The following is a 12,538-nucleotide window of genomic DNA, read 5'->3' on the forward strand; positions in this document are numbered from 1 at the left end:
GGGCTGCAGAATGAGACACTGTCTCAAAAAACCAAACAAACCAAGTGCTTCCTTTTGAGGCTAACAGATGACCTTCCGTTCCTCCGTGGTAAGTGCTTCAGAGAGTTGCCTGGCTGTTTCAAACCTCTAGGAGCCTTTTTACATAATAGATAATAACATGTAAATAAAGCAAAGATGAGCACATCCAAATGAAACAATTTAGCGGACACGCTTTTGTTTGGTTTGGTATTGGTTTTTGAGGCAGAGTCTCCCTATGTAATCTAGCCTGCAACTTGCACACCTCTTGGCTCAGCTTCTAGGGTGCTGGAGTGGCAGGTGACTGTCACTGCACTGTTGACGGCAGGCTCTTTCTAATGCTCATCTCATTGGTCAATGAGGAAGTTACCAATGGACATGCAACAAACAAAAAGTAATGATTAGTTGTTATGTCCCCTTCTTGCAGAATTGTGAGCTTAAAACCCATGATGTATCATAAATCTGAGGCGGCGAGTCTACCGTGGACTGTCATTGATGTTGGAGAGGGCTGCAGTGGGGGTGAGGTGTTTCCAGGCAGCTGGATGTCACTGGACATGTGTGTTTGGGAGTCTAGGAGAAATTACCTTTAAAGAAGGAAGAGAGCTGTCACATGAGGACTAAGTCGACTGGAAACTGTAGTATCTAGCAACTATTGATTTCCATACTGGGGCTCAGTGGAAATGGGGAAGCTGATGGAAAGAGCCTGGGATCCTCATCTCTGTAGGAGTAAAATTAACATACCAAAAAATTTAAGAGTCACTTAATCCCCCAGTCCATCTAGCTCCTACAATTTTTGTCATTCCACAAGAAACCCATCCCGGTACGCACTCCCTTCGTCCCCAGGCCTCCGCCGGCAGCCCTGGAAGCTGCCTGTCTGCCATGGAGTTCCAGTCCTCCGGAATGTTTGTTTTTTAACAGAATTGCACACTGTGCAGTCTTCCGTGATTGTCCGCTTTCATCTGTATAATGTCCTGAGGTCAGCCTGCTATAGATGTGTTAGACCTTGATAACTGAGTACCCTTCTGCTGTTAGATAGATCAGATACACTGCAGTTTAGTACCTGTTTGTCAGGTGATGGATTAACCCTCCACCCCCAGTGTGTGATGAAAGGATTAAGTTCTGACTTGGGTCTTTTATATTAGATTTCACTCACAGGGAGAGAGTTTTTCTGCCTCAAGAAGCCATTAGAAGTTCTGGTGTTGCCAGGCTGTGGTGGCGCACACCTTTAATCCCAGCACTCGGGAAGCAGAGCCAGGTGGATCTCTGTGAGTTCAAGGCCAGCCTGGTCTACAGAGCGAGATCCAGGACAGGCACCAAAACTACACGGGGAAACCCTGTTTCGAAAGAAAAAGGAAAAAAAAAAAAGAAGCTCTGGTGTCACCTGACCCCCACTTTATTGGTAGAGGCACAGAGGTCACTTATTCAAGAACCCCCTCACATGTGGCTGAAGGACGGTGATGTGGCAGGCAGTGAACTTGGCCTCAGCCAGGACTGGGTGAGGTCCTTAATCTCTCATCAGGTTCTGAGCTCAGCCAAGTCACTTCCCTGAGAAATCCAACAGCATTTGGCAAATGCTGGTTCCCAGGTCACCAAGCAGTCAATCAGGCTACACTTTCTTTTTTTTTCTAATTTATTTATTATATTTCATGCGCATTGGTGTTTTGCCTGCACTGGAGTTACAGACAGTTGTAAGCTGCCATGTAGGTGCTGGGAATTGAACCCTGGTCCTCTGGAAGAACAATCAGTGCTCTTAACCGCTGAGCCATCTCTCCAGCCCCCAGGCTACACTTTCAAACTGTGCTGATGGTTGACAGCAGCTCCTAAGCTTCTGAGGCAGTTGATGCAAGTGATGGATAACGTCATCCTTCGCCTGTACCTCCCCCTGCGCACCTCCCACCTGGAAACTAAACTGGAGAAGGTACATGAGTTGTCTGTTCCAGGTCACAAGGCTCATCAGTGGCAGAGTGAAAAGGACCAGTCTCTCCTCATCTTGAGACCGGTTTCTGCCACACATTGAAAACCCAGCTTCAACGAGAAAGGGAAACATAAAGAAAACCAGCAGAAACTCCCTGTAGGCATCTGGGTAGCCCAAGTCTTCATTTTGAAAACCTTCTATCTGATGTGGAGGAATGGACGGCTTTCCCAGGTGTTTTCAGATGAGGTCCCAGACTGGGGAAGGCCCATCTAACTCGAGGGGCCACTTTACTGCTTGCTCTTTCCCAAACACTGATCTTTCCAGTAGCTGGACTCTTCTTGGGATTTATAACCCTTTGGGACCCCAGAATTTATAAAGTGTGGCAGAGAGGACGGTGTGGAGGAACCTGGGGGGATTTTATGGAGACCCCGGTGTCTCCTAGTGCCTAGGAGCTGGGTTATAGACTGCTCACCTCTGACTCAGCCACAGCTATTTGGAACATGACTTACGGAAGCCCAGAAGGCCCTTTTCCCACATTAACTTTTCACAGTCTGCTCCCGTTTTATTTACCCTTTATCACCATAAGAACCCCACTTGCTGTAAGGATGGAGTGAGGAGCCTGAGCAGCATCAGTGCCCATTGGAGATGCCCACTCGAGGTTTTACTTACCTTGACAAGCATCTTTCCTGAATCCTTTGCCATTAGAACCAACAGGTGAAACTCCAGAGCAGGTGGATTCTAATGGAACCTAGGACAAAGGTGAGGCATTCTGAGAGAACGGGAAGAGGAACCTCCCAGACACCCGTGGTTGGACCTCTGAGTATGACCAAGGAATGTGGCTTTGTCCTGGCCTGGGGGAAAAAAGAGCACACAAATCAGAAAGCTCACAAACTCAGATTCTTCCCCTTAAATTGGCAGTATACCTTACTGAAACCACCTCAGGAACAGGGAAGAAGTATTCATGTTTTTAAAAAGATTGATTATTTTTATTTTATGTATATGGGTACTTTGCCTTTATTGTATGTCTGTGATGCAGTGCCCATGGAGGCCAGAAGAGGGTGTCAGATTTCCCCCAGAACTGGAGTTAGAGATGATTGTTAGCCCCCATGGGTGCTCGGAATTGAACACCAGTTGTCTGGAAAAGTAGCCAGTGCTCTTAACTGCTCAGCCACCTCTCCAGAACATGCCATCCTTAAAAAAGGCAGCACCAGCTTTGCAGACGCCGCTGTCCCCTGGTCGCCGCTTGCTGCAGCCATGGTCAACCCCACCGTGTTCTTCGACATCACGGCCGATGGCGAGCCCTTGGGCCGCGTCTCCTCCGAGTTATTTGCAGACAAAGTTCCAAAGACAGCAGAAAACTTCCGCACCCTGAGCACTGGAGAGACAGGATTTGGATATAAGGGTTCCTCCTTTCACAGGATTATCCCGGGATTCATGTGCCAGGGTGGTGACTTCACACGCCATAATGGCACTGGCGGCAGATCCATCTACGGAGAGAAATTTGAGGATGAGAACTTCATCCTGAAGCATACAGGTCCTGGCATCTTGTCCATGGCAAATGCTGGACCAAACACAAATGGTTCCCAGGTTTTCATCTGCACCACCAAGACTGAGTGGCTGGATGACAAACACGTGGTCTTCGGGAAGGTGAAAGAAGGCATGAACATCGTGGAAGCCATGGAGCGTTTTGGGTCCAGGAATGGCAAGACCAGCAAGAAGATCACCATTTCCGACTGTGGACAACTCTAATTCTTTCGACTTGCGGGCTTCTTACCCACCAGACCATTCCTTCTGTAGCTCAGGAGAGCACCCCCACCCCATCTCCTCGCAGTACCCTGTAATCTCCGCTCTCACTGAAGTTCTCTGGGTTCCATATTCTCCTCATTCCCCTCCCAAGTCTAGCTGAATTGCAGAGTTAAGTTTATGATTATGAATAAAAACTAAGTAAGAACCGTTAAAAAAAAAAGGCAGCACCCTTCTAGTTGGTGATCATGCATCTTGGGAAAAGACTCTTCTAGAAGTCCATCTGTGTGTACACAGTTGATCTTTGGTTAAAATTCTGAGGTTCAGCTGATGCCAAAGAATTCTTTATGCTGAACCCCATGGACCAGCATACACAGATCCCAAGGACCTCCAAAGGTATCACGTACATAAAAGAAGTCTGGGTCAAAGTAAGGTGGCTCTTTGTGGGTTCATTTACATCCCATTTGCATCAGGGGTGGATCAGAGAAGCAAGAACGCCTTTATCTTGAGTGTTTATTGAGCACTTACTGTGTGTCAAGAGGACTCCAGAAGCAAATAAGCTCGCAGGCCGGAAGGGGAGGTAAGACCCATACATAAAGATCTGGAAGGTGGAGGGGGCTAAGTACTGTGACTGCAAGGACAAACGGCCAAGGGGAGATCACTTCCTGCAGGAAGAATCTGTAAAGCCGGCTGAGGTGTAAAGGGTGAGTAGGGATTGAAACACAAAGACAAGAGAAGGACGTCCCTGGAGGAGGAAGCAGCCGTAGGAGGCTCTGCAGGGAACCCTGAGGAGTTCGAGTAGGCTGAGAGACAGGTGCCTGAAGTGATTGGAGAGAGGGAGTGGAAGGATGCACCATGGAAACCCAGAGACCAGAAGTGGGCAGCCTGGAATGTCAAACTAAAGAAACTGGAGCTTGTTTTCAGTGTGGAATGTGTGAGGTCTTGCAGGAGCCCAGAAGTGACACAGGATCTTGTATATGTATGTGTTGTTCCTGGAGAAAGGCCAGAAATTTTATTACTTAAGGCCAAAGTGCTGCTATCGTTGGAGACTCCACACACGCTGCCAAAAGTTGGGGGCATTGTGGTTTGCAGCTATGGTGACTGTCTGGACTTCAAAGGTTGCAGGTTCGGGTGGGTTGTCAGTAAACTAGACACATGTGCGTGATCTCCACAGGAAGACAGACAGACGAGGCTAACGACAGGTGCATTGCTCTACATGAAACATGCTGTCTTTTCCGTCTGAATATGTGGAAACAATGGGTGAGCAGTGCCCAATAGAGGCCTCTTCTGCGTGCAGTGGGCTGAGGGGAGCCATTTCTGAGGCTGATAGAAACTCGCATTTCCTAAAGAGTGTCATTTCAGGGGGATGGCTGGGTCTCTCCACTACAGATATGCAGGTGGAATGCCCCCTTTATGGGGCAGATGGGAAACTGGATGGGCATATAGCCAGTCAGTCACCATCATGGATATGCAGCAGTGCTGACCAGTATGTGAGCCCTCCCAGAGTCATTTCAAGTAAGGACAGGTTAGCAGCCTCCTCACGCACTGCCCTAGTGAGCCCAAAGCCTCGGATATTCTTCCAGTCGGGTTGTGAGCTAAGGAGGTGCCTGAGTGAATAACGTGCTTGCTTGACATCATGAGGACCAGAGTTCAGACTCCAAGGGCCCCACGAAAAGCCAGGTGGGTATGGTAGAGCCCACCTGGGGTCCTAGCATTTGGGAGGAGGGATCTCTGGGGAATAACTGGCTGTCTTGATGAATGCAGTGGAGAGCAGACAGCTTCACTGTGAGCCACAGCAGGGACTTGTCTCTCGGTTTATATGGGCTAAACAACAAGCAGGTGAGCCTGAGCTGAAAGAGCCTCAGCCAACCAAGAAGCCACTTCATTCTCAGTAATGCCCCAAACTGGAAGGAATGGAGCACACGCTGATGTGTAGAGAGAAGCAAGAACCCTGGCAGGCAGGATTTTCAGCACTAGTCGGACAGGGGTTTATCTCTCTCTACATATAATTACCATGTCGTCTGCAGGAAGAGAGCCACTGAGGTCGGAATAGAGATCCACTGGCTTTTGTGCACAGATTGGGGGGCAGGGCTCTGTAGTCAGATGCTGGGGGAAATCCTGGCTCTGCCATTTATAGCCGTAAATGGTCTCGTCTCCTTACGCTCTGCACTGTGCTCTCTTCATCCATAAAAGGGAGTTTTCGGTTGGGTGGTTTTTTTTTTTTTTTTTTAATCTGTAAAGCAATGAAAAGTTCTTGGTTTGGAGGGAGAGAGAGTCTTTCTTATTCCTAGAAGAGTCCTGGCCATGGGAAATGTCCAATGTGAACAGTTTTAAATAAGTGGAACATTGTGTGTGTGTGTGTGTGTGTGTGTGTGTGTGTGTGTGTGTGTGTGTGTGTGTGTGTGTGTGTGTGTCTTGGAAGTGTGAGAGAAGAGGTAGGAAAGAGCAGGAAGGGAGCTGCAGTAGTGACAGGTTAATCTTTGGCTGTGGGCGGGATTTGATTTCCCTCTAATTATCTGCTAGATTAAAAGAAATGAAAGATCAGGATGAAAGTCGGCTTCGGCAATCACCCAGAGCCTCGGGTTACCACACCAGGTCGGCAGTATTCTCCAGCTGCTCTCCATCCTTGTCTTTTCATGCAATTTCCATTTCTTCCTTCACTTTTGGCAACTCTTAAGGCAGAGGCTAATGTGCGGGGCGTGGGAGAGAGTAGGTCTGAGCCCCAGGCTCCTCCACCCCTGCACTCTAGCAAGTCAGGGCTGCCTGTGAGTAAAGTGCTCCAGCCCCACCCCCACCCCCACCCCAGCTGCAGAGCCGCCTCTTCCCCGCTGGTGGCTGGCTTCCTTAACATTGAGAGGATCTCTTCTTCTTCCAGACAGGGCATGGAAGCTGCTAGAATGTCAGTGAATGCACAAGGGAAAGCATGGCTGCATGGAGACCTATGCCAGAGCCTGGGTTGGGGGTGCCTGGGACCCTGGGGAGGTACAGAATGTAGTAGGAATGCCAACGGGGGTGGGGGGTGGGGGGGATGGAGCTGGGCCTGCCCCAGGGAACGTAGAACAGGACGGAGGCGGATGTGGAAGCCTCAGCTTCTCAGGAGTTCCAGTGTAGAGCTAATGAAGCTTCTTGGCAACCAGAAAATGGGGACTGTAATATTCATAGCCATGTCACTCATGAAAATGCAAACTAGAAAAAAAAACCCACCCTTTCCCCCATGGAAAAATGCACTGGTTTTACTCCTGAATCTTGGTTTCTGCCCTACTTACAATACTATGTCAGCATGTTCAGAGGTCTGTCCTGATGGCTGGCTCAGTACCCGGACACAGGGTCATCCTGTCTTTAAGGTGTTTCTGATGGTTAATACTGACTATTGATTTGACAAGATCCAGGCCACATAGAAGGCAAGCCTCTGGGATGTCTGGGTATCTAGACTAGGTTAACTGAGGTAAGAAAACCCATCCTGAATGTAGGCTTGAGTCCTGGACTGAATAAAAAAAGAAAACTGAGTATCAACATTCATCTCTCTCTGCTTCCTGCCTGTGGATGCAAAGTGACCAGCCGCCTCACAGTCCCGCTGCTGTGACGGACTGCAGCCTCAAATTTTGAGCCTTCCCTCCTTAAATTGACTGTCGGGTATTTTACTCCAGCAGTGCAGAGGTGTGCATTGTGTATCATCCATGTGGTGGTAACTCGCTGGTGGTCTCTCAGAGTCACACACTGTCTTGGCATACTGAAGGAGCACGAAGCTCCAGCTGTGCATTGCATCCATGTCTGCCAGGGGTGGGGTGATGAAGGACCGGAACTCTAGTGCAGCAGGTGGAGGGTTTCCTCAGAGCACCTGCCTGTGGCTAACTATCGTTGCCTCACACCTGCATCGTGCTCTGCTGTCTTACAGTCAAGCACACTCCAAACTGTGTGCAATAGCCATCCCACGAGTCCTCTCCCCATTCTATAGGCCAAACACCCCAGTGCAGTGAACCTGTCCTCAGCTCTGGATCTTAGGACTCCATCTCTTGGTGGTAGGAGAAACAAGCCAATTGCCTGCACACTGAATCAACTGAGGTGGAATTTCTTCACACAGTGAACCCTGTGAACTGCTGTAGCAGAGACTGGACTCTGTCCTCAGAGGCCTGATTCAGCAGAGGGTCTGGAAACCCTCTGCTAGGAAGGAAAAGGGGGTCACTGAGGATGTTTCTCTCAGAGGAAGGAGCCAAGAGCAGATGCTGCTGTAGCTTCAAAGATTGTAGCGGGAGATGGAACAGTGTCTCTGCAGATGCCGGTGTCAGAACAAGGAAGTTAGGCTGAAGTTTGCGGAGAAACTTAGGCTCAGTGAAGGAAAGGGAAAACCAAAACTCCCTTGGCCTGCAATGGTAAGAACTGACTCAAAGGAGTCATGAGTTCCATCGAACAGCTGTGTGGAGTAAAGGAAAGCCAGCCCCAGAGGAGTGCAGCTGGCTTCCGATCGTGAGCATGTGACTGAGAGAACCACTTCACCTCCCTGAGGCCCGCCTCCCCACTCGGGAATGTGTGGATAACAGTGGAATGGTGCCTGCGCTGCTGCTTGGCTGGAGCACCAGGGCGGTGTTTAAGGCAAACAACTCAAAGGTGGGAGGGTGTAACCTTAGCTCTCAGCTTCTGAGGGGTCAGTCACTGGCTCCGTTTGTTCTGAGGGTCTGTGATAATTCAGATCCTCGTGGTCAGCATGTGTTAGAGCAAAGCCACTTACCTCGTGACAGCAGAGAGCCCATTAAGTATGCGCCCACCAATGGGTGAACCCATTGAGGAGATCAGAGCCATCATGGTCTGGGTAACTGGGCCTGCTTCTGAACACTACTGCACTGGGGGACAAGCCTTCAACTTAGGAACTTTGGGGGGAGATATTGTAGACCCAAACCATAATAGTTATGAGGAGCAAATTAAGGATCAAAACAGGTCTCAGGGTACATTCTCTCTGCAAGTATTTGTTGGGTTCTTTCTAGGGGATGGCACGTGCTACCTGTAGCTTTTCAGTTTGCATGCAGGCCCACCCCAGGATTTGTGATGCCCTAGAAAGAGGGCAGCTGAGATGCCAGCCTCTGCCAGCCTCTCTGGCCTCTTCCCACTCCTGACTCCACTGCTTGAGGATGAGGGGTGGACACTCTGCTATACACACACACACACACACACACACGCACACGCACACGCACACGCACACGCACACACACATTCTCTCTCTGTCTCTGTCTCTGTCTCTGTCTCTGTCTCTCTCTCTCTCTCTCTCTCTCTCTCTCTCTCTCTCTCTCTCTCTCTCCTGGTTCTGATGCTCCTTGACCATCCTTGAGATCTAGAGGGAGAGCACCAGACAGACCTTCTGCTTAGGTAGACCCTCGCCCTATAAGGTTGCTATTCTAGCTTCTAGGTATCTGGAATGAAAGTCTAAAGGGTGTGGGCTTTCTATAAGTGTATTTCTTTGGTCTCAATATTCCGTCATTCAGTTCTTGAGTTTGGAGCCCAGGGCAGGGATCTGTGGCCAGAGTCAGAGGGCAAGATTTCTTTGAGTGTTTAGTGATGGTACTTGAATGTCCTCAGTCATGTGCCATTGTCAGGCCTCAGTGGCATTCTGGGGGCGGGGGGGGGGGCGTGGAGAGCCAGGGGAGCAAGGGGGGCAAACAGGGTGCTGGGTAGGATAGATTGTCAGGACAGGGCCAGGAGCTAAACTGTGCTGTCTGTAGAGACACACTCAACTCAGTTCTCTCTGGCTCCAGCTCTGGCCTTGGAACCTATGACGGGGGGCGTGGGGAAGTCGGGCCCTGGAGCCTTCTGGAGAGGGACTCTCACCAGTGTGTGGTAACACTGGGAACACACACCTTCCCCTGGATGGGGGTAAGGGAGAGTGGCCAGGAGCAGCCTTCAGCCATTTCACCTAGTGTTGAAGACCAAACCACAGCACCTTTAGAATAGCCAACTGGGCCACCATGTTGGCAAGAAAGACACTGCCAGGCCACGTCAGCCAGACTGCCTACTTCCACAGGTGCTTTGCTTTAGAATCTGCATGAATGAGCTAAGGTCTCCTCTGGACTGATGGGGCCAATCCCTCATGCAGAACCACGAAGCTGTTAGCTGAGGTGGGACCGAGGCCACCCAAACTGAGAGCGGACGGTCTGTTCCCAAACTTAGTGGGAGGGCCTGTGAAAGCCCAGATGCAGAGTCTGCCTAGAGTTGCTGACAGGCACTCTGGTACTGTCCTTGCTCTGATAGCAAGCAACACTTACCTGGCAGCCCGGGATTCAGGTCTGCCCCCCACCATCCCCACTGGGAAGCAATCCCCCAGCCCTTTGCTGGGTTTCAGTGCTGTGATAATCAGTATGTAAGAAGCGAACAGTGCCCCTGGGGACGGACACCCTGGAGACGCAGTTTCCCCCTAACTCCAAGAGCAAGGGTGCTCTAGTTTAATTGAACTCTATTCATAATGCTTGCAACCAGAGCACTGCAAAAACAAAACAGGGCCACGCCATACATTCACATTTTTGTTCCTCTGCTTCCTTTCCCCTGCCTTTCTGTGTGGCTTTCCTTAGACAATCAAAGGATTAATGATTGTCCAACCTAGCCTTTAAGGCACCATCACATCCATTTAAAACAATTCTTCTAACGAGGGAGAAGTTGCAGATCCCCGGCCCGGCCCTTCTTCTTTCTCACAGCTGGTTTGCAAGCAAAGCCCTAGATGCATTCTTCATTCTGACTCCGCCTTTCTCTCCAGCAGGACGAGTGGCGGGGACATTTTTTTCTCTAGGCAGCAGCAGTGCTTCTGTCTCGTTTGTTTGACTTTTGCACCGTGACATGGCAGCACACGGGGCTGCTGACTTGAACCTCAGTCCTTCTAGGGATGTGTCCTTCATGATCAGCAAATACATCGGCTTGCGGATTTTAGCCATTTAATTATCGAATGCGCAAGTGCTCCTTTGCTTTATGAATATTTATGAATATTTTAAGATGGAACAGTAGACAAATTCTGTCTTGCCCCTGAATTTCGCTGGTGCTCTGAACCACTTGTGTTTCAGCTCTGTCTGATAGCCCGGCCTTGTGAGCTCTGCTGTCCCCTGGGGAGACAAGCAGCAGAGCTCCTCAGCTGCGTGCCATGGAGAAGGCCAGCATGGCTGTGGAGAACAGGCCATTGTCCTACCCTTTAGTTTGCCCTTGGGTCTTGGAACGTCCTTGCTGGAAATAGAACTTGAAGTAATACATCTACAGACAGGGATGGTGCAGGAGGCAGGTTTCCAAATCCTCTGGGCCTGGATTTGAGGACAGCTTTCCCCTTGCTCTCTGTGAAATCTGGGGCAGCTGACTTCCCTGAGACTCAGTTTCTCCATAAGTGAAATGTGTGTAATGGTAAAAGCTGCGTAGCAGGAGAATTGTAGTGGTAAAATGAATCACCAAGCCTAACTCACAGCACACATACTGCCTGGATATGGGAAGCGTTTCATGAGTGGTAATTGTTTGATAATTAGCCACATTGTTATGATCATCTACTATCACAGTGCTGAACACATAGGGCTAATATCACCAGCATTAACATTATTACAATTCTCACAAATGGACACAAACTGAAATGCAGTTGTCCTTCCCAGCATCTCCGGTAGTACCCACATCTATGGATACTCAAGTCCCTTATACAAAGTGTCTGCATGTAACCTTCCCCCACCTCCATATACTTTAAATTATCTGTGGGTTCCTAATACAATGTCAATGCTACCTAAGCAGTTGCTATACTGTATTGTTCAGGAAACGACCCTTTGAAAACAGGCTATACACGGTCAATAAATGCAGTTTCTTTCCCGAATATTTCCCATCCTTAGTTGAATCCTTGGGCAGAGATCCCACAGATGCTGAGGGCCAACTGTATACAGTTTTTCACCGTGCAAGTCATGTATTTTATTTTTTTCGAAGACAGGAATTTATCTAAACATATGGCCAGTGTAATGGAGTTCAGCAAGGCTGAAGAAAGTCAACAGTGCCCACGCAACCAGTTTAATTAAAGTGATCCCCGATGCAAAGCAGTTGCTCCCTTTGTGCCTCTTGTTGAAAATGGCACCTCTAATTTCCATGAAGTTTTTGTCATGCCACATGGGTGGGGACCCTAAATAAAAGCAGTGTCCCTTGGAAGGCAGCTCTGACCCAGCTAGAAGGTTCTGGGCTGCCCACCTTGCCACAGTGCACTCTGAACTTGACCTTGGGCCAGTCTCCACTCTTCCTTGGGCTGTGCTTTGTTCATCTGTACTGTCTGCCATGTTGCAAAAAATGCAGCCATTTTTTTTTAAGTGCACATGATTTAGTATTTGGAAGAGACAGATTTAAAAAGATTTTGTCTTTTAAAAACCCTTAGACTCTGCAAATTTTGCTGGTTGCTTTTAAACCACTAGGTATGCGGTTCCGGGTATTCTAGGCCAGCCTAATTGAGAATTGTAGTTCTTGTCTACAGTGACTGGGCTTGTGAGAAGCATCCCTGACAGTCTCTCGTTGCCCCACCGCTTGCTTCCAACTGGAGTGATCTGCTTCCCCGTGGCAGTCACAAGAAGCACTCAGTCCTGCTTAGAAACCTTAATTAGCTTGAAGAAGAGAAACAGGATTTGTGGTTCTTGAAATAGTTGTGAATACAGAAGGCCATTTTCTTGGTGTTGTAGTCTGGATGCCTCATAAGGGTGCCATTATGAGGCTTTGTGTGGATCCTCTGCCCAGGTTCATGGCTAGCATCTTTGAAACTGATGAGCTAGTACATGCAATTAGGGAACAGAATGGTCCTCATCTCTGTTTTAGATGTGATCTCTGTGTCTTCTATGGTCTGACCACAGTTTGTACCAGCTGCCTTGTGAGGCATCTTCCCGCTGATGT

The 12,538-nt window shown here is 49.1% G+C and overlaps 2 protein-coding genes across 8 annotated transcripts in view; both read left to right on the forward strand.

Annotated features, from left to right (window-relative positions):
• Window positions 1–12,538, forward strand: part of Ttll11 (tubulin tyrosine ligase like 11) — a 247,050-nt gene that overhangs the window by 105,638 nt on the left and 128,874 nt on the right. The gene's annotated exons all lie outside the window — the stretch shown is intronic.
• LOC128101237 (peptidyl-prolyl cis-trans isomerase A-like) lies at window positions 3,134–3,883 on the forward strand. The gene has a single exon (XM_052724186.1). It carries the CDS (start codon window positions 3,185–3,187, stop codon window positions 3,677–3,679), a length of 495 nt encoding a protein of 164 aa, XP_052580146.1. The 5' UTR covers window positions 3,134–3,184; the 3' UTR covers window positions 3,680–3,883.

Source organism: Peromyscus californicus, unplaced genomic scaffold (assembly GCF_007827085.1).
Source record: "Peromyscus californicus insignis strain IS unplaced genomic scaffold, ASM782708v3 Scaffold_7__1_contigs__length_154581171, whole genome shotgun sequence".
NCBI lineage: Eukaryota > Metazoa > Chordata > Mammalia > Rodentia > Cricetidae > Peromyscus > Peromyscus californicus.